The sequence below is a fragment of the Antechinus flavipes genome, chromosome 3 (assembly GCF_016432865.1).
Source record: "Antechinus flavipes isolate AdamAnt ecotype Samford, QLD, Australia chromosome 3, AdamAnt_v2, whole genome shotgun sequence".
Lineage (NCBI taxonomy): Eukaryota > Metazoa > Chordata > Mammalia > Dasyuromorphia > Dasyuridae > Antechinus > Antechinus flavipes.
Window position 1 is genome coordinate 420,890,421 of NC_067400.1, and position 22,403 is coordinate 420,912,823.

Sequence of the window (22,403 nt, forward strand, 5' to 3'; positions counted from 1 at the left end):
AATTATGTCTTATTTCAGAAATAGAGATAATGAAATAAGGAAAAATCACATTTCTGGATAGGATGGACTATTTCATCTCTTCTCTTTATGCTCTCATTCTCCTCAAAATACATCTCTAATTTTATTTGCCAGGAACCCCTTTTGAGGGGAAGGTGCCCATTTTGGTAGGTTAGTAAACCTCTTTCAGTTCTTTACCTTAAGGATATAAAAAATAATACTAACTATATTTGTGGGGTGCCCATTCTGATACATTTTTTCAAATAAACCCAATTGTATAGGCCAAGGAGAAAATTATTGAATAAGAAAATTATATATGTAGAAGATAATTACATATAACCCAGTATTACTAATATGGTCAATATGTACCTCTCCCTGGGATTGCTATTAAATATCTTAGACTGCTTTCAGTACTTTATTTGCTTGCCTCCTCCTTGACTCATGATGGGAATACAAAAAAAATAAATTTGGAGTTATTGTGAAGTCACTCCCAGAAAGGAGTGATGGACACTTTAACAGTCTATGATATAAGCATTTACTCTGGACCAAGTCAAAGTTAGCAGACCTCTTGCCTTTAGTGGCCCATCATCATCAGGGGTTCTAGAGAAAATCTAATTAAAAGACCTGGGAGTGACTCTCTTAAGTTTTGATAATATTAAAAGAAGGAAAAGAGAAAGGAAGAGGAATTTATAGGAATGAAGGGGAAGAGAAAGAATGAGGAAAATTAGATTACATAATCACAAATAAAAGTTTTTATATAAACTAGAAGGAATGGGGAGAATGGGCAAAATTGGAACTTCACTATTCTCTGAAACCACAGGAATTCTGATCAATATAATGACCAACCAGAATTCCAGAGGACAAATATCCAGAGGATATGCTACCCACCTTGTGATAGAGGAATGAAGGATTCAGAGTGGAGAATTTATATATGTGTGTGTGTGTATGTGTGTGTGTGTGTGTGTGCATGTGTGTATGTTTATACATGAATATTTATACATGTGTATTTTTATAAATATCTATTTTATATATCTTTTCATGTGTACCTATATGTGTATGTTTGTATTCTTTTAAGCATGGCCAATGTGGACAATTGTTTTACTTGACTATATATGTTTGTAACAGAAGTTTAATTTTCTTTCATTCTCAATTGAGTATGAGCAGTTTTTTTTCTGAATCAAAAAAACGAAATAAAAAAATTATTGATTGAGTGACCTCTAGGAGTGCTGGAAGAATAAACTGTTTTACACATAGAAGAAAACAGAAGTTAAAGATACAAATGGATGTGTCAAACAATAAAAACATGAAACCCTGAGGTATTTGATCATCATCTTATAGAGTACAATCCAGAAAAGAACATTATCATAGACCCAGCATGCCAAATGTTACTCAGTTACTTTAGTAGTTAATGATTTGCAGATCATCAATGAAATGCTATCAATAGAGAACACTGAGATGTAAGGAGGCTCAGAACTTATTCTCCCAATCTTCCCTTCTCACCACACAAATTGGAAGACTGGATTCCCAGAATGATACTTCTGTGCCATCTGAAAATTTCATCAGGGTTCTAGGGTTATTTCTGAGGGTCAGATTTTTTTTCTAATACAAATGGCTTGAACCTCCAAGTTTCTCTCTAATGTTAATTACTCAATGCTATCTAATATTACCTCAATATTATTGATTCCATTAATAAGTATCTAACAATCATTTTTTCCAATTGATATGTAATTAATATCAATGAGATTTTTTAAAGGAATATTTATTGAAAATAGCAAGGTATTGTAGTGGATAGAACACCAGTCCTGGAGTCAGGAGTACTCAGACATTTATTAGCTGTATGACCCTAGGCAAATCCTTTAGGCCTGATTGTGAAAGAAAAAATAAAGGATAGAAGGAAGGAAAAAAGAAAGAAAAGGAGGGAAGAAAGAAAAAGAAAGGAAGAAAGAAAAGAAGAAAGAAAAGAAAAGAAAAGAAAAGAAAAGAAAAGAAAAGAAAAGAAAAGAAAAGAAGAAAGAAAAGAAAAGAAAGAAAAGAAAGAGCAAGGAAGAAAAGTACTAACATATTTGTTCTCCCCTGTTCCTACCAAATGAGGGCACAATTTTCCCTCTATCACCTATGTCTTCGAGGAGAGCAGTCTCAAACTCAAACTCATACATGAAACAAAACAAAACAAAAAAAGCAAAAAATACTGCAAAGCATTCACCTACCAATCATACTTCTGAGGGCAGCATAGCTAACATAGAAAATCTCTCACAGGAAAAGACATCTCAACTGCCAGATCTATCTGCTTCTGGGCTGGTTCAAGCAGGTCATTCCTTGAGATGCTTCCTATGTTTGGCTGCTGGACTTGTAATTTTTCTACTTTTTTGAGATCTTACAAGCAAAGGAAAGAAAGCATAAATGGGAGGTAGCCCCATTACTGATACAGTCTTGCCTAGGAGAGGCTCACAGAGTTCAGAGAAGTGTTTTCCTTTGTATCCAACAGGAAAGAAAAGAAAAGATTTAGTTTCTAAAGTGATGTTTGCCTACACATTCAGTTCTAGCTTACCAGACAGTTAAAATTCATTTACAATCACATAATAAGCCAAAAGAAAACAGTAAAAAATACTTGCACATGCCCAAAGGAGAAGGTATGGTGATATGGTGACCCATTCCATCTTTCTGGGAGCAGGTTCTTCAAGCATGCATTGGGGTTGTCATCAGGCAGAACATACTCTAAAGACAGAATTCCCACTGGCTAGTTCCCTATTATAGAGACATGAAGATCTTTTTTAAAAGGTTCCCAGCCTCTTTTTAAATTAATGAGAGACAGACAGAAATAGAGAGACAGTGACAGAGACAAAGAGACAGAGAGAGATAGAGAGAGAGTCACGACAGATAAAGACAGAGACAGTAGACAGAGAGAGAGAGAGAGAGAGAGACAGAGACAGAGAGAGAGAGACAGACAGAGAGATAGAAACAGAGAGCATCAGTTAGTTATAGAGCTTCAGAAGCTCAGTGAGCTCCTTGAGAGGATGGATTGTTTTTTACATTTCTTTGCACCTCTAGTACATAGCACAGGGCTTGGCTGCTTATGTAATAGATGCTCAGTAAATGCTTGTTCTTTCTCTTTTCTCACCACCTTCTAATTGAATACTGTAACTTATGCCATGAATGGGATGATGAGAAGAGTCATGCCATATGAAAGTGGAATCATTTGATTAGCAAAGAGTAGAAGAATCAGGGAAAAGAACAAAGGCTAGAACTCTCTGATTTCAAAGAAATCTTTGAATTTCTAAAATCCAGTTTCTACACAAGTATACAATGAAACTCATTACTTTGTGTTCCAAATAAAGAACCAAGTTCTTTGGAAAAAAGGGAAACCAGTAAAAAGCAAAGCAAAACAAAATTTAAAAGTTCTATAGATATTTAAAATAGTGAATGCCTCCTGTGTTTTTGATTTTGTATAGTTATAATTGTTATAATTAGAAAGCAAGATTTGATTGATCTTAAGTATAACTTAAGGCATAGGAAGATTCTTAGCCATCATAATGCAGTCAGTTTGGTAAAGACAGTAAAATGAAGACAATAAAAGTGAACTATTATGTTTTAAAGGTTTTTACCTAGAAGAATTAAATATTATCCATTAGTTACGCAAACCAACAAGCATGTCAGTTAATCAAGATTATACTTTAATATTGTTTATAAGTCAAAATATGCTTGCATTTATGTACTGCACAAAAAAGAATATGGTGCAAGAAAGTAATTTACATTATTAGGTTTTAATTTGTTAATATTTGTGTATTAAAACTTCTCATTAAAGATAAATTACATAAAAAAGAATGCCTCTTGATAAGGGAAGTAATATATTTCAAGAATTGGTGGATAGCCAGGAAAGGGCATTATTATGAGTTAAGAGACAAAGGCAGAGAGAGAAAGAGACAGAGATAAACAGAGAGGCAGAGAAAGAAGGAGGAAAAGAGTGGGAGGGAGGGAAAGAGAGAGAAAGGGAGAGAGAATCTGAAGGAAAATAAGATGCTTATTGATCACATTTATGTATTGTCAAACTGTCTAGAAAGTTCCTCAGCTTCTGTGCTTTGCTTTATAGTAATTTGTAGCTCCTTTGATCCTGCATTTTATCTCAGAGCTTTCTTGAACTTTGCTGTATTTTTCAGACTGGTCTCTAAGTGTGTCTGGTTTCAATTTCATCATTGGTAATCATTACTTCATCTCACTGAAACAAAATGAGAGAGGGAAAATGAGAGGAACAGGTTGGGAAGGTAGTAATAATATTAACTTGGGCAAACAGCTAGAGAATTTTCATCTATTAAAAAAAATTCCACCCTGATCACTTAAAAAGTTATTGATGGGCAACTTTATAAGACTGTAAGTTACCAATGAATTGTATATCTGCATTGGTAGAAGATGTCTCTATGCTGAGAACTTCTCATCCTAATAAAATTTTGAGGATCATAACTTACCAAATGGATCTAGTGAAAGATTTATTAGACTATAGATGTATGTCATTTATCTCTCTGGTATCAATTTTCTTTTTGTAGAAAGGATATGGCAAAGTAGTGTAGCAAATTAAAGAACCAGCCTTGGGATTGGGAAATACTCAGTTTTGACTTTGACTATGTGACCCTCTGCAATGGAGGTTAAATCATTTAGTTTCCAAGAGCCCCATATAATTCTCTAAGAATGTAAACTTCAGAAGAATTGCCCATCTGTATCAGTGGTGAGAGTTTCCACACTAAAAATCCCATGTCTGGGAAAAAAATATTTGAGAAGAGTCTGAGGAAACAAAAACAGGCCCTAAGTATCACTGGTTTGAGAAAAATAAGTTGTCTCTCTTGGGCTAGAATAGTGAACAGAATTCTGTTCCTTCATCTACTATGGGATGATCTTTAGTGTTCTTTAGGCTGCAAGAACAGCTATGTTATCCCCATCTCTCTGGCGGCAAGGTAATCAGGAGCAGCTGGACCTCCCCAAGCATCCTTAGACTGCAGAGAATAATGGACCTAATTCCAAGAGCCCTGAAAGGGAGCTTGAGTGGCTGAAGTTCCTAACTTAAGTTACGTTGTTTTATTTTACAAACAATTGTTTTAAATCAAAACGTAAATTAGGTTCTGGCTTGAGGCCCAGCTCTGAAAGAAATTTACAGGAAAATATTTGTTCTTATCCTAGGACCATTTGAAGGACAGGGTCTGAATGAAGCAGGATTTGGAACACTGTCAATTGGTTTGGACACACAATTAGTCCGCTTTGATGATTGTGGAGGATCATTTGAAACAAATCTCAGACCTATGAATTCATTTCTTTAAGATATTTTAGCATTTTTGGCACTCACACTGGATATGTTTATCTTTTAGTAGTATAACCATTACATTTCTTCATCATCATGGGGTACATTTTCCCCCACTATTTGTATTGAAGTTTATATATGCCCTGAGTGTTTCTGTTTGAGTTATTAATCATTCATTGACAGTAGAAAGTCAGATTGCTTGCTTAGCTGAACATTATTTTTAAGAAACCAGATGTTGCTAAATGTTATAGCTATACTTTATAGGGTGGGCAACTTTACCAATTAATATGTGAAATAGATGTGTGTGATTTATAATAGAAAATGTAAATCATCTGTTGGCACTAAGTAATATAAAAGAACAATTGCTTATACAATAATTTGCATAATTGACACAAAACTCTTTAATATCCCAGTCTTGATGCATTCTCATTGGAATGAGAAAACTCTGTTGTTTATTTTTGGACTTTGACCAAATGATTTATCCCTCTTTCAATTCTTAAAGTTCTCCATTTTTTCCTTCTTTGAAAAGGGTCTGACAATTATTTGAATAAACTGTTTCTATGAGCTTCTGGTCTGAGCTTTGTAAGTCTGAGGTTAGAAGAATTCTACCTATTACATTTTTCAATTACTCTTTGTAGCCTTTCCTATAGCATGATTCCATACACTGGCATTATGAAGAAGTCTAAAAAGTTCCTATCTCTCCACTTGTGGAGGACCAAAAAAATCTGTCCCTGAAAAGCCAAAGCTAAAGGAGAATGATGAAGACCAATCCCTTATGCTAGATTTGTTTAAAACTGAGCATTTATCAGTATAATTGCCCAAATGTTTTTAAATCAATAGTTTTGAATTACCAGTCATTTATTCTCAATAATCTAAATCAGGCAAATACTACATACATATATGTGACTTCAATTTACTGTAGATCTGCATATCAACTTGAATCACTAGAAATCTTGGGAAAAAATGAAAAGTTTCACTCATTTTAACAATTTTGAGTCAAAGTTGGAATTTGGTAAAGAATCTTAAGATTTTTCCTTTAGTAATTCAAAAAATCTGTGATTTAATTAGGGCAGGTACTCTCTTTACCAAAAGAGACTGAAACCTATCCATTCCCTAGATAGTTTCATGAGTTGTGTGGTTAAAAAATAAAAACATACAGTAAAACCAACAGTTAATGCCTGATGTTCAGTAATGAGTTTTTGGATACTGAGGTAGTTTTTTCCTCAGATGATAAGCACAATCTGTACCTGTGCTATATTCAAATGATCTCCCTAGAACTTTCAAGCTGCAGGCATGGGCCTTGAGAATCCAGAGTCACCTTTGCATCATGTTAAGGTAACAGCAGAATTTCAGTGAACAATACAAACATATTGAAATATGACAGCACCTCATTTAACCTTGCATTTATTTAATGTGTAATTCCCATAAAGAGCATCAGTGGGGCCAAGGTTTATGTTGATAACATCACAGCCAACTATAATTATAGAATCATACATTTAGAGACATCAGGGATTATAGACATCATCTAGTTCTGGGGTCCTTAACCTGGAGTCCTGAGAATCCTAAATGGATAGATTTTAGGGAATCTGTTAACTTCTTTGGGGAAAAATTGCATCTTTATTAGCATTTTCTTTAATTATTTTAAATCATTCTAAAACAGAGTGCATAGGTTTCACCAGACTGCTAAAGAGGTTTATGACATAAAAGGTTAAGAAACCCTGCTCTTGTCCATCCCTTTCATTTTATACAGAACATAAATAATACACATATGACTGTTAGGGTATTCACAGAGAATAAGATATGCTGTCAGGCAGGATTAAAGCAACACTAATGCTGACACAATATTTCAAGGTACAAATATTGCTTGCATAATAGCTAACCTAATTATTCTTTGCTTTCCCCTAATTTCTATTTGAGACTATTCTAATGATCTAAGAATCAAGTAAGCTCTTATTAATTAGATTTTCCTAAACCAGATGTCATAATTTTTCATTCTATTATCTTTAGTCCTCTAAACTAAGATTTGGCTAAATATTTAAGTTGTTCATTTTTTCCTCTTATTTTATTTTCCTCTTAGGTTGCTTGCAACTATCCAGTTAAACTGAAGCTTCTTATCCCATGATCCATTTCCCTTTGCCCCACTCTCAGACCTCCATTGGAAGAGAGACCCTGGCTCAATTATAGTGGAAAAAATTCTTATGGTTGCTCTGTGGCATAAAACACAGTGTTCTTGGCAGGGTTGAGATCAAGCACTCTCATGATTGATGAGGGGAGTTCTTTCCCCTTAGAAAACATCTTAGCAACGTTCTTCTCCAAACTCTAGTTTGAGCTTGCCCTGGAATCATAATACCGAATTTGTGATACCACAGTTGCTTTCCTGGCAATAGACTATGGTACTATTGACAGAAGACACAGACTTCATTGTAGGATCAAACAGGGAGAGAATAAAGGGTCTGAGAGAAAAAGAAAGGTCCTAATCAAGTAGAGTAGCCTCAATGAGAATACAAAAAAAGTGGAAAAAAGTTAAATGTTCTCAAGTTCGTTTTGGTTTCAATCTCTTCAATCAAAATTCTAGCTTAACAATGAAAAAAGCTTAATTTATAGATGTAAGTAATAGATTGTTTGATAATTGGTGTGCTTTTGTAATGAAAATCTAACCTGTGAGAGGCTTCTTAAATCATGAGATATGGCTGAATTTTAAATCTGCGTCTCAATCAGTTTTTGAGAGCCTTTATTTTTTTTTCTTCTATTGAGGGTTAGTAACCCATGGTAAAAATTCAGGGCTGCAGAAATTATTTTTTCTTCAGAACCCACAATAACAGTAAATTTCTTTAAAGGAGAAAAAAATCTCACCTTCTTTTAAAATGTCAATGCACAAAATAAAATAACTCACTTCACATTTATATTTATTATAGCTAATTGAAATGTAGAAGGATGAGAAAGCATTTTCCCTTATTAGTATCATATTGTAGGCATTTTAATCCAAATGAAGAGAAGAGAGATACATGGAATAAGTCACTAAGAGACACATAGGAATATTCCTTCCCCCAACAAATAGCAAAGAAGAGAAATTTTGAAATAAAGGCAGAGGCCATAACACAAAGACCTACAAAGACAAAGACAAATGGGGAAAAGAGAAAGCAGCTTATTGCATGGGAAGAGTATTCAGCTTAAACACATAGAATTCTAATGTGGCTCTGCCAAGTATATACCCAAGTGTCCCTTGGGTCACTTTAGCTTCTTCATCAATAACATCCAAGTTCCCTTCTGGACCTATGAACCTACAATCACCATCTTGTGGCCTTTTCAGGCATTGCTGCTAAAAACTTAAAACTAGCTTTTTTCCAACTCTAAGTACAAATAAAGATTTTGATCCTTGGTACCTGCCTTGAAAGATCTCCATCCTTAGTCTAAATCAGAGGTTATTAACCTCTTTTTGTGTCATAGTCCTCTTTAGCAGGCTGATAAAGCTTCTGAAATTCACAGAATGTTTTTAAATGCATATAACAAAATACATAGGCGCCAGAGGAAACCAAATATAAGGATTAAAAAAAATAAAAACAACAAAGTTCACGGACCCCAGGTTAGGAACCTCTGTCTAAATGCTGCTAGGTAATTGAATATTAAGAAATAATCAGATGACTGAATTTTTAAGTTTTATCTTAGCATTTGGCACAATTTTGACTCTAGAATTTGTTTTAACATGCCTCATTTGTTAAAATTGGGATCAATAACATTCAGTGGTTATATCTAAATGATTTAAAATACTGTATTAAGTATAATACAGACTTTACTTTTTCAATAAAGCCTTGAACTTCACATTGACTAGAAAACTTATTGAAAAGTGAAAAATTCAATCAACTAAATAAATTATTTTTCTTTGAAATGATGCCAAATAACTGGCTTGATTTTTCTTCTCCACCACACTGACTAAAGTCTCATGTATTAGTGAATGCATGCTATTATTTTTGTGTCTGTGCAAATTATTGTAATTCATATGTATGGACTGAATTATGATTCTCATGATTATGCTCAAGTGTGAAATGCACCATTGGGGATTATGTTTCAGCATAATCATTAAAGACACTGAAGGGGAAATGTTCATAATGTCTAATAAGTGAAGCCATCAAGATGTCAGCATGAAAAAAGTATGCTAACACTGCCTGTTTTGTTCTAACAGATTCTCTGACATAAGCAATCAGCACTTAAAAATCCTCAATTAGCAATATGAGAACAATGGGTAAATTTACTCTAAAGTATAGATATCTGAAAAGATTCTGGGGGTCTAGAACAATGTCATTAAATCTCTCTTTTGCAAATAACACATTACTTTAGTTATATAGTGTAGGAAGCCAGCAAATGAAATAATAGAGAAAGTTGCTGCCCCTGGTGATGTTTCTTATTCAGTTTAATTACATATTAATCAAGAAGGGAAGGGAAACCAAGTGAGAATTTAACAGAAGACAAGAGTATATTAAGTCTGATCAACTCAAAGTAGAGCTTTGGGAACTTTTAGGTTAATATAACCAATATAAATAGCTAAACCAAATAATTTACTACCATCCAATCTATATTGAATCTTGAATTTACCTGTATCACATGTCTACATAACCTAATACTTATTCCAGTTTCATTTCACTTGGTGTTCTTTTAAATATAACCGTTAATGCCAGAAGGTCCTTAGAGAACACTGGGACCAGAACAGAGATAGTATCTGATACAATGAAAAGATGAACAAATAATAAATCTGAGAAGTGCACTGGAACAAAATCAGTGATTATATTTGTAGGGCCACCTTCTGCCATTGATGTTTACTTAGACAACTCAATGTCCAAAGGACAAATTACCAGTTCAACCACTGATAAATTAAAATTTTCTTGCATGAATCCTATCACTTACCAGTTTTCCAATAACATTAAAGTAGCATTTTCCTTTTAATAAGGGGGGCGGGGAGGAATGTGCATAATAGTATCAGCAAGAGATGAATCACGGGGTAAAAGCCTTCAGTTGTACAAAGTACTCTCAAAGCAAGCCTAGAGAAAAGGAAAATGGAAGGGGGAAAAAGCCATTCAGTTCCAACATAATCATATTTGGTTGGGTTTAACACAGGATAGAATGAAAAATTATGGCATCTGGTTTGCAAAATACTGATGAACAAGAGCCCATCTGCTTTTACCATCTTTCCTCCCCTCTCCCCCGACTTTTCCTCTTTCCCCACTTTGTTATTTCTTTCATTGAGAACCTGAATGGACCCACTGACTAGTCCCATTTCCCTTTTAAAAATTTTAACTTGGTCCATCTCCTATTTAGAAGCTATGTTTTTCTAATGCAAGCCATGGAACTTTTCAACTCTGTTCAATTTGAAGCCACAGATCTAGAGAGTTAAATTTTGTCGTCTTTATGAAATCAGACTTCCATTTGGATGCCTTGGTATAATATTAAGATAAAAAAAAGTCTATAAAGACTATCATTAATTACCTTGTTTTAATTTGTAACTTTTTGTAGTCAGAATTACCAATATGTATGCTGTGAGTCTATTATTAGAGGAGCAAAATAAGGAAAAAACTACTACTACACAAATATGATTATCTACTAAATATCATTAGTGTAAACTGAGTATCATAAAGAAACTTTGGGGGACAGCAAATGTCTTTTACAAATGCTATTGTTTTCAAATTATCATTCTATGCCAAGCATGCCAAAATTGGCTATTTTCACACTTTTCATTGTAAGCCTTGTGATATATAATGTCATGAGATTAGAACTATAGCTGAGCTGATCTTGGACAAAACATAACATAACCATGCTATCAGGGAGACTATTCAAATGAGACACTTTCTTGAAAAATAATTAATAATGCTTCTGGTTGACTAATATGTTTGCAGATCCATTTGTAGCTATGGGACTGTATTCAGTAGCTGTATATCTTCTTTAAAAAAAAAAAAAGGAAAACGAAAGGTTGCGATCAAGTTTAGTGTTATATGACTAATATTAAATGGCCCCGATTATGAATGTTATAGAGATAAGTTCTCTAGGTGAGACAAGTTTCAAGCTGCAGCTATTGTTATTAGATTTTATACTCAGTAAATTTAAATTTTCTCATGTTATAGTCACACATAAAAAAAGAGAGAGAGCTGACAAGAGAGAACAATGACAAATGTTCAAGTCTGCAAAAGGCTTTATGCTGTTCTGTCCATTTTGCAGATGAAAAAACTGAGACCCAGAGAGGGAAAATAGCTTGCCTGATTTTAAGTCAAAATAGTTATTTGAGGATTCTAAATAACTACATATTTCTCTTTTTGGGGTTACTAGTGTTGAACTGAATAATTGTTTTGTTGTCCTTGACAGGAACTACCATAAAGATACTTGGATTACATTATAACTTTCTTGTAAGCAATTTTTAAAATGCCACATTTTACTGCCTTCTAATTTGAATTGAACAGCAACCTGGTTTAAAAAGTGTCCTTTTAATTTCATTATTTTTTTCTCACAGAAGTACTATTAAATCCATAATTATAATCTGCTTTCATTACTTATCCTTGCAAGCAATGTCTTAATTTGATGAAACTCCAGCTAACAATTTTTGAGGAAACAACACATTAAAAAATAAGAGTTGAATATTCTGTAAAATCTAAATCATTTCTGTATTGAATATGGGCGCTATTTTGAGTCATTTATTAGCTTATTTTTCACTAGAAACACATACAAAAACCTTTCCAGTCTTTGGAAAAATAGAAACACATTTTCTTGTCTCCAGTTGGCTCAGGCATAAATACATTTTTCTTTATACTTACCACAACACAAATTTGCAAGTGGAAAAAAAAAAAAAGCAACCCAACACTTTTTCAGCTATATTAGGCCATTCTACTTCTTTCTTAAATTTTCTGTTTTGATGAAATAAAATTATTAGAAAAGTTATTCGGCCATCAAACATATTTGTTATGCTTCCCAACAAACTTTTTGGTATGCTTTATCTTGATTTTTAATATTTATTTACTTGTGAAAATTCTCTCTTCCAAAAAACTTTAGTCTTTGGTATTGTCTTAAAGTTTACCAAATGATAGCTAAGAACTTTCCCTGTCAAAATTTAATTTTCCTTTTCCACCATTGTAGTCAGTCTTGACATTTACTATTCTTTTCTCTTTCATATTTCAGTAATTTTTTTTCGATTAATATCATGAGAGATTTTACACTTATATGATAAAATCTTTTCTGTCTCTGATGTTTCAGTGCATTTCTTCTTGAAATTTGTTGATATATTTCTTCATAGAATTGATTTAGAAAATCTTATCTTGAAATAGTTCATTTTTCAATTTCTATGAATGGGAGTTTCTTCTATTATGTTTGTCTAAGAAACAAACTCTTGCCCTTAAATAAGGTAAACTATTTCAGTTTTTTTAGATTAAATTGTGTTGTCATTAAAGGAATGGTTCCAAGAGTTATTTCTACATGTTTGAAAGAAAAAAAAAAAAACAACCTCACCAACTCCACTGCTCATTTAGCATTTTACACCAAGTTACTTCACTAGTGTGATTTCCTAGAAGCATAAAATTTCAGAAATGAATTTGCTTATTTTACATTCTTAATAAATTGATATTTATAACATTAGTTTAATCTCACTATTTTCAATAAGATTTAAACATGTTCATTTAATAATTATGGACTCAATTTTCTAATTCCTCCAGATACCCAAATCATTCAAATTAGAAAAGGAAAACATTTCTAATTAGATAGTCAGTAATGAAAAGACAACCAGTGTATAGAAACTGGAATGCCTTTTCCAAAGTTTAAGAAAAATTAGAAGTGGATTTGTGCTAATAAACTTGCTACTTTCCCAAGATATGACCACACTTTACATTTTCTAATGGGGAAACTCTGGCCTATTTGAATCGTTTACAAATATAACCCAAAGATATTAAAAGGGCCTGAATATCCTTCTCTACATGGATCATCATACACAGCTATTGTCCTGGATGAGACAATTATTAATTTTTTTTTACCAAAAAGAATATTTAATTACAAGGCTGAACGTCATGGTTCAGCAAGTGATATTGCAAATTCATTCCAATCTTGAAAAACAAACTAGATCTAAAATCTTCTGTGAAGCTCTGTCCTTATCTTTAATAATTAGGAAGTGAGGCAAGCCTGAACAAAAATGTTGTTCTTCTACAAGATGTCTCAATTGACTTCCCAAACTTAATCTACTTTATATAATCAGCAGTGCAGATAAGTCTGCGTGACAGGATTGGGAATGATGGATTTGTCACTACTTTCCAGCAGGCAGCAAACCAATAAAAATCAAAAGAGAATTTCCATGTTCTGTATTCTAAATATTTTAGCGAATACAATAAGGCTCGATTTTCAGAGATGGCAGTAAATGAAAATAGAATTAGGAAGGTTTTAGTCCCTCTCCCTAAGTTTGCTAAGAATTGTTTGATGCACTTAGGCTTGTATCCCATACATCTCCCACTTCAGGCTCAGTAGCCTTCGGACTCAAGCCTGTTGACCAAACCAAATTAAATTCAAGACACTGACTAATGGAGAACCCTCCCTCCCCCCAATTTGGAGAAATTTAAGTTTTTTGTTTTTTTTTGTTTTTTTTTGGTAAAGCCATTCGAAGGTAGAAATGATCACGAGACTGACTCAGTAGCATCTTCCCCAGGGGACCCTTGTTAATGTATTTATTTTCACACTGCAGTCGCAGAAACATTTCATGCTGGAGCCCCTGCATGGAGCCAAAGACAAGAAAACACTTTATTATAATAATAATTATTATTTAACAAAGCTATTAAATAACCTGTACATAAAAGCTCATTCCTGTCCCAGCAAAAGCATTTAGAAGCCTCCAAATTGTTTCGGACTTGAGCTACTTTTTCTACATAGATAGTCAAGAAAACCTTGGAGCATAAAGGCCTGACCCTTGCACACCTCGAAGGTCTGAAAGCCTTCCCCCCGAAGGAATGAGAGGGACTCTACTAGGAAACTCCAGTCTAGGGCTTCGAAATCCAGTTGCTCCACCTCTTTCCCTCCCACCATGCTCCATCACCCTCCTTAAACCAACTCTTTTGACCTTTCAGACCTCAAGTCTGAGAGCTGCCAGGAAAACAACTGGATCTGGGGAAGCTTCCCGGGAAAGCGTTGAATTTGCCAGGAATAGGGCAGAAGCTTGGGTTGGGGGCAAATCCTCAGTTTGTCCAAAGGCCGCAGTGCTGAACAAATCCAAAGCTTTCCCCTCAGTGCAAGCGGCTCCCGGGGAAAGAGGTCCCGGGGCAATAGCGGGAAGGGGGTGCAGTGGCAAGAGTCGGGGATGGTGGCTGTGGGGCTGTTCAAAGATCTCGAGTGTCTTCCCGCTTGACCCCGGCCTCTCCCGCCTTGAGCTTCTTGTTCTGGTGCGTCTTCACGTGCTTGGCCAGGTGGTCGCTCCTCATGAAACGCTTGCCGCATTCTGGGCAGGCGAAGCGCTTCTCGCCCGTGTGAGTCCGCAGGTGCCGTTGCAGCTCGTCCGAGCGCGTAAAGCTCTTGCCGCAGAAGAGCCAGTTGCAGACGAAGGGCCGCTCGCCCGTGTGCCAGCGCAGGTGCGCCTTCAGGTGCGACGTCTTGCCGTACACCTTGCCGCAGCCGGGAACGTGGCAGACGTGCTGCTTCTTTTTCCCGGGCTCCGCCTCGGGGGCTCCACCCGCTGCCTGGCAATTGGGGCAGCGGCAGCGGCGGCACCTCCTGGCCGTGGCCGCCAGGGGGGACTTGGTCTGTAGCAGGGCGGCGATCTGGCTCTGATATTGGGCGAAGTCCGAGTGGCCCAGTACCAGGCTGCGCTGCAAGGCGGCGGCCGCCGCGGCCGCAGCAGTGGCCGCCGCGGGGAAGCGCGGAGCATGGTGACCCCCGCTGCAGCCTCCTGGGACGCCGCCTCCGGGCACGCCTGGACCTCCGGCCCCGGCCCCGGCTTGCGGAATGCTCCACCACGGAATGTCCTCCGGGACAGGGTTAGGGGAGAGCTGGCGGCAGGGCGGCGGGGGAGGTGGCGGCGGCGGGGGAGGCGGTGGTGGAGGCGGCGGTGGCGGCGGGGGCAGCAGGTTAGAATAGCCAGGTGGCAGAGCGGCCTGGGCGGCGTAGGGCACGTAGGCTGGGGGGCAGCTGGCCGGCAGGGCTGCCATGGAGGAGGGTAGCATCTTGACCGGTGAGAATTCGTAAGGGTAGGAGGGGTCTGCCGGTGGGGTGAGGGGAAGTTCGTGGGCACCCCCGAAAGAGGGCTGCAGGTGGTTCTTCTGGGGCGTCAACCCCAGACTGGGATGGGGAGGAGGTAGGCCTCCTGGCGAGTGGGCTGGCATGTCGGTAGTCCACGGATGGAAAATTCTGGAGGGTGATCCCAGAGTCGGGTCGTAGGAGACCTGTAGAAAGTCCGGAGGGGCGGTCGAGCCCGGCTGTCCTATTCGGCTACAGGTGGCCGCCAGGAGCGCCAGCGGCGAGTGTTTGACCAACTCCGGAGAAGCGCTTGGGGTGCGGTCCTGCATAGAAAGAGGTGGTAGTGGGTCGTGGGGTGGGGATGAGTTGGGGAGGAGAAGAAACAAAAGATTACCGCTCCATCCACCGGGTCCCCAACCCCGTTCACCACACTACTACACCCAGTTATTATACTGCCACCCCTCACCCCCCTCAATTCACACCAACCCGCCACCGCCCAAGTCACAGAATTCGTCCGGCACACACTTCTTGCAGCCAGAGCTGGGGAAGTTTTTGGTGCACGAGCCAAAAAGAAACAAAACGCGCGTCGTTTCCCATTAAATACAAAATAAAACACAACACAACATAACAACAATACAACTTAGTGGAAACAGTTACAATCAATCTTTTAGGAGATTTGGAAGACAAAAAAAAGTTGGCACAAAGTGAGAGGCGAGATGAAAACCAACGGCTGCCTTCTTATAAACACAAGCTCACTTCAGACAATGCAATTTGAAAAGTATCTATAAACATCTACTGAGGTGGTGACCTGCTCTGCTTCCATTCTCTCCCCTCCCGCCCCTTTTCCCCCTTCCTTGGATCTTTCTTTCCCTCCTTTTCCTTCTCATTCCCCGAGGGTTCCCCACTTCCCTTCCCCAGCGGGAAGCTCCTACCCAAAGCCTTACCCTTTGTAAGGCTCTCTCCACACCACTCTCCTTCCTCCTTCACCCCACCCGGAAACACCCACCTATACTCGCAGGCCAGTCAACTCTCCATAGCCCCAAGTATCAAACTCCAGTCAGCTGGCTGCCAATAAAGCGTAAAGTTAGGACTGGAGGGGATATTGGATGAAGTAAAAGGTAGTGAAAGTTTTAGGCCTGACTTTCCTCTGACCTACAAGCATCAATTTCTCGCCTCAGGAGCTTGCCTTCAAGTAAATGCAGACTAAAAACTTCCGAGTGCTCCAAGGAGATTCGGAGATAGAATAATAAACGCTTAGTTTATCTTCTTTCCAGTCGGTTCTTCATCCCTCAACACCTACCCCCTCCAGAGGCCCCCCAGGCACTGACCTGGAGAAAAGCTTGCAGGGAGTCGTTCCGGAGGACCGCTACAGCGGCCATGGCTACCACTCCTGGCGCGACGGGAGGGCAGCTGGGCAATGCCGAGGCATGGAGGCTCCAAGGCGAAGACGAAGAGCAGCCCAGCTTCTTTGCCCGGCCGGCTTGTTCGCCTGTGTATTCGGTCCCTCTCTGTTCGCCTATGCCCCCCTTGGAGTGCGCTCCCCGCTTCCGGCTGTCCTGCCCCCCTTCCCCGCCCCACGCCTAGCCTCGCCTTGCCTAGCCTGACCGCCCCGCGCCGCGCGCTCTCCGCGGACTGTCTGAGTGCTCTAGGATCACCTCCAAGAATTTGATAAGGACTTTGCTGGGCCGCCAGCCAGTCAGAGGGAAGATTTATGGCTTTGAAGTTTGCCGCTACCCAATCATCAAAGAATAGCGGCTCTTTCAGAAGCGAAAGCAAATCCTTTGAATCCACAAAGCTCCTATGGTGTGTTTGTTGGTCTGGATAAAAGAACTGATTATTAGGGGGGATGGGTAGGGAGGAGATAAAGGCGGGACAATTAATGAAGTAATCACTATGTGGGAAATGTATATACACAAATAATTGGATTTTCCTGATCAAAGGGGGCCTCACCGCCTGGAGACCCTCACTGGGGCTGCTAGAGACACTAGATCCCCCTTCGCCTTTTTTCCCCCTCTTTACTTGCAATTAAGGATTTGTAGCAGAGGCTGAGCCTAAAGTGACAATGTGTCTTTGTTATCTCCAGAGAAATCTGTCTCCGGATTCCAGGAGTTATAGTTTGTCGGCTGGGAGTTACACAAGCACACACACACGTCAACCTAAGAAATTTCACCTGAGCAATGGCCCATGGAGGTCCATTCCAAACCCACAAAATAATGGTAAAACTGCCACAGACTTCCTTTTTTCTCTCTGAAAGCTGAGGTCAGAGACTATAAACAACATGTTGCTTCTTTTCTTTTTGGTGGCTGCTGTTGGTTTGAATGTATACCTGGACTGAGATGCTGGGTTAGTAAAGCTTCTTTACTAATTATCCGAACTTTTTTCCCTTTAGGTAGTTGGTAATTTTGCTGACCCCCCCACACTTCCCAATTATACTATCCTAAAATTAAAAACAAAACAAAACAAAAAATTAACACAATAACATAAGGCCAAAAACCTGAGAGAAAGTCCATTTTAGGAATTAAAAAAATAATATATAGAAACTTTGTGGGCCATTAAAGACAAATCAGTGATTATTTATTTTAAAGGTTGATTGTTATTATAAATGGATTGAGATAGACTTTTTTTGGACACAAAATGAATCTGTCTGTGGGATGAACCAAGGCTAAAACAGACCAAACCGAACTCTTGAAAATCCTAGGCTCAGTCTTGAGTTTTTGCTTTAGAAGAAGTGCTAAAGTTGTAACAATACAAAACAATAAAAACAAAACAATGCTTGTATATCTCACCAAAGACAAAGTGGAGCCCCATAAGGGGGGGGAAAAGGACCAAAACAAAGTAAGGTAAGTGACCACTAAAAGGTAACAACATTCAAGTTGTGCAACACCAATAGATCCCTGACCATTTTTAGAATATAAAACAGTATCTTCTGGGTTTGCTGTGAAAAGTTCTACTGTGCTGAACTATATTCTTCTTCTTGCTTCTCTCAAAAGAGAGGAACTCCCTCCTTCATTTTTTCCATCTTTGCTTAGTAACTAAAGAGCTAGGGGGTTATGGTGTTGACAGGTTAAGAACATGGCCCAGACGCCCTGCTGAGGCCCTGTTCCCTCCCTCCCCTCCTTCTCCCCCCCCTAAACCTACACTCTTGTATCCTGCTCTCTGGACTTCCTTCTTCCCTAGGTGATCTGCTCCCTGCCCTATAGTCTTTCTTTCTCCTCTGGGTGGTATGGACTACAATATATTATATTATTTAATATCTGATCCCACGGATCAGAATGGAAAATCAGTATAATCGAGCTGCTAGTCAGGGTGGAAATTGGGTATAGAGGCAAGTCTTGAAAGCTGTTTCAGTTCTGTTCCAAGAATGATAATTAAGAAAGAAGGGGGAGGGGGAGTAAGAAAGAAGAGGAAGAAAAAAAAAGGATTCCACAGGGAGACTAGGAGCTTCCCACCGCTATCCGGAGTTTACATTTCTGCAACTGTTACTCTGCAGGTAATGTGACCCAGCAGTCAGTAGCCGAGGTCTGATTTTGCTCCGTCTTGGCCCACAGACTTCTTTATCTGACCTCCCCACAGTAACAATCTCTTTCCCCTCAAAGACTTCCCAGGATGACTAGGGTCTGGCCTGTATTAGCTCGGAGCCTTTTGAAGGGATTAGGAGAGTGGAGTCCTCTCCCACGGCTCTAGATCATGGCCTGAGGAGAGCGGCCTGCCCTGCTAGGGCCCCAAGATGGTCTGCTCCACCCCAGCCATGTGGCACTTACCTCTCTTCCCACTCCTCTCTATCCCAACTGGTTAACCAGACCCCTGGAGCAAAGGTATAATGAGTATCCAACCAACATCGATTAAGTAGATGTGATTTACCATACATAAAATGTACATCTTAAGTGCTCCCCAACACTGGTTACTTGGACCTGAAGGTGGCTAGAAGTAGTTCAGGGATTTGTCCTGGAAGAACATTGGGATGGAGTGAAGAAGGAGAACCTTTGGAATATTCAGAACCTGGGATTTATGCTGGGATCTCTTCCTATTCCCCACCACCACGCCATCCAATTTAGGATATCAGATTACATTCCCTCTTCCTCCGCTCTGGCGACCCACCAGCTCCACCGACAGTTTCGAATCGGTGAGCTTCCTTCCTTAGCTCGGAGAGTTGTGAAATGTGAATAATTTATAGAAGATGCGGGCTTATCCTGCCCATAAGCAGCGTGGGAGGAATCTAAGAGAGCAGGTTCCGCGCCATTCTTTGGAGTCTCCTCTCGCCCTTCTTTGGAGTCTCCTCTCGCCCTTCTCTGTACCCTCGCTGCCCCAAATTGCCTAGCTCAACTGGACAGTGAAATGAAACCTAAAGGGCGGTAGTTTTAGAGGAAGGAGTTGAAGACTACCCTTTTTCTCTGCTAGCTGTGCCTTAGCCTAAAGGCGGGGCTGGAGTTCGGCTCAGCAGGAGGTCTGAAGAGGAGGGGCGGAAGGAAGACCGTTTGTATCGAGATTCTCAGCTCACGTCTCACCTCCTGCTGATGAACGAAAACCTTTCCCTTCAGGACACCCAGAGGTGTAAATCTGGCACTCCACAAATCAACACTCCCTTGCTCTGTACAAGTTTCGAAACTTCAAAAAAGTTTTTTTTTCCTTTCAAGTTTTCCCCCACCCCTACCCCAAGTCTGATTCTAGTCTCACCTTCTGCTATCCACCTTGTCTCTGTTGTTGTTATTGTTGTCCTGGTGCTAGAAAAGAACCATGACATCAGGGAGGTGATGCCATGACATGCAAATGAATTGGATTTAAGTGAGGGAGGGCTGTGCAAGGTCACCTGCCTCACTTTCTCCGCCAGAGTCCTCTGAGTCTGGTGGCCATATAAATCAGGACAACTGAAGGTGGTCCCGGATGCAAACCCTCATTACAGTCCCTTCTTCTCCTAGTCATTCAGCTCCTGGTCACCAGGATGAAAAATACTCAGGTATCCAAAAAGCCTGGAAGCTGTGGGTGAGTCTAGTTATAAAGACCACATCCTAACATATATTTAAAAGGATTTCCACTTTTCTGTTTTTAAGGAAAAAAAGATATAATGTAACACTCCCGCCACCATTTCCAGGGCTTGTTTTAACTACGAGAGAGAACTTTCTACGTAAGTTCTTTCTTAAGAATAGGAATCCGACTTTTGCGAAAGCATCCTCCTCGCTCCTCTAGGCAGAGGGGGGAAAATACACTGGGATCAAGGAGTATTCGGGCATCAAGTTGGATAAGAGGTGCACCTGCCCAATTAGCTTCTTTTGTTACCCAAATGGGACAACTGCCCTGGTTCCAGATCTCTCTGACTTATAGAGAAGTTTGAGAATATTTTCTTCACCGATAATTAACACGGTGAGCCTTCTGGGCCTCCTGAAATTTATTCTTAACGAAGTGGTGTTACATTAAAAATGCAATGCGCGGGAGATCAAAGTACAATATTTATTTTAGAAATTTGTTGCAATCATCAAGAGATACAGGTATCAAGGCCAAATGCCAATGCTTTTACACAAAGCACCGCTCTCATGAAAAAGTGTGTGGCTGCTCCGCCATAATAGAAAGAGACATGAAAAGACCAAATGCACCGCAAGCTTGCAGAAGCCTAAAGGGAGTATACCCGGGAGAACAGCGCGCCGGGCTCACAAACAAGTGCATAGAGCCTAGGCAGAAAAAAGGGGGAATCGGTCTGGGAGTTGGCGAGGGGGGACTGGAAAAGGTGGGAGGTCAGCTCCACCAATTAGCTTCTGGATCACGGATTTAACAAGCGGGAGAGGATTGTACTTCATTTTCTCTTTCCCTCTCCACCAAGTGGAAGCAAGAATGCCACGTGGGGCTTCGGCCCCGGAGTAGGCATTACCTGAATGCCGAGAAAACTTGAACCGAGATGAGGCAGTTTAGAATCCCTGCGGACTGGCTCGGAGCCACTCCAGCACCCGAGGAGACGCAGCCCGGTGCGCAACCGAGCAAAGCGGCCACAGCCCAGCAGAAGCTCTCCAACGCAGTGGCAGCCAAGGGCAGATTTCCGGACCAGGGAAGTTTCCGCAATCAGTTTTTCCTCAATTTCTTCCAGGCAGGAGGACAGAGAAAAAGAACAAAGGCAACCTGGGGAAAGAAGAAGCGAGTTGTAAACAGGGAGGGAGCACTAGCTGTAGGCGGCCCTGAGCCTGTCTGCCCCTATCCGGTTTCTAAATTGGTTCTTCCATATGTGGCACCCGGATCGTCATCTAGTGCTCGGGTCACCTACCTTACTTCCCGAGTTTTTCTGCTTTCATTTGGAATAATTCCACAAATACTACTGGCTTCTGTCAAACCAGAGACTAACTCTCTTCCACTTAAAAAAAAAAATCCTAGATTAGAAATAATTCGGGCACCTAACCGAATTTTTATTTACTGGCCCATAAAATAATCTCAATGAAGAAAAATGGGTTCTGAACTTGACTGCATCTGGCCCTTCCATTAGTCTTCGTGGTTTTCACAAGTATTTCTCTCAGTGCAAGGATCGGTCTAGTTAATACAGTAACACCTCTCTGTTTGGTTAAAGGTCCTTGGAACTGCACACAGTTACAGAAGGACATCTGTGAATTTCCTCTGAGATCTACAACAAAGTATTACTTAGAGCAGTCACTCAGCAGCCTTTTGAAGTCCAGCTCAAGCAGAAAGCTGCTTTTGTTCCAAACTCTCAACATGGAAGAGATCAAACTTTGTCCTGTTCAATCTGAAAGATTTTGGTGGGGGAGGGGGAGCCCGAAGAGAGAGGAAGTGGGCAGGGGAATTGTAATCTGATATTCCCTGATTTACCTTTGAGGTTCTTTCTTTCTTTCTTTCTTTCTTTCTTTCTTTCTTTCTTTCTTTCTTTCTTTCTTTCTTTCTTTCTTTCTTTCTTTCTTTCTTTCTTTCTTTCTTTCTTTCTTCTTTCTTTCTTTCTTTCTTTCTTTCTTTC

General features: G+C 39.5%; 3 protein-coding genes across 3 annotated transcripts in view; all 3 read right to left on the reverse strand.

Moving 5' to 3' along the window:
- Window positions 1-14,317, reverse strand: part of ERICH2 (glutamate rich 2) — a 118,591-nt gene extending 104,274 nt beyond the window's left edge. Inside the window, exon 1 of the mRNA XM_051990667.1 lies at window positions 14,200-14,317. Coding sequence (XP_051846627.1) covers window positions 14,200-14,317 — 118 coding nt within the window. The remainder of the gene's footprint in view (window positions 1-14,199) is intronic.
- A 203-nt stretch (window positions 14,318-14,520) lies between these two features.
- SP5 (Sp5 transcription factor) lies at window positions 14,521-17,001 on the reverse strand. The gene is made up of 2 exons (XM_051986191.1): window positions 16,789-17,001; window positions 14,521-15,783 (listed from the first exon to the last, which is right to left on the reverse strand). Exons 1-2 carry the CDS (start codon window positions 16,837-16,839, stop codon window positions 14,608-14,610), a joined length of 1,227 nt encoding a protein of 408 aa, XP_051842151.1. The 5' UTR covers window positions 16,840-17,001; the 3' UTR covers window positions 14,521-14,607.
- Window positions 17,002-20,888: 3,887 nt separating this feature from the next.
- Window positions 20,889-22,403, reverse strand: part of MYO3B (myosin IIIB) — a 601,952-nt gene continuing 600,437 nt past the window's right edge. The window contains exon 34 of the mRNA XM_051990668.1: window positions 20,889-21,565. The gene's annotated coding sequence lies outside the window, so the exon portion shown is untranslated. The remainder of the gene's footprint in view (window positions 21,566-22,403) is intronic.

Excerpts from the sequence above, each read along its gene's own strand:
- SP5 (XM_051986191.1), bottom strand. The coding sequence starts at position 16,839 with ATGGCCGCTGTAGCGGTCCTCCGGAACGACTCCCTGCAAGCTTTTCTC. Across the intron at positions 15,784-16,788 it reads CCCTGCAAGCTTTTCTCCAG|GACCGCACCCCAAGCGCTTC; the intron begins GTCAGTGCCTGG and ends CTTTCTATGCAG.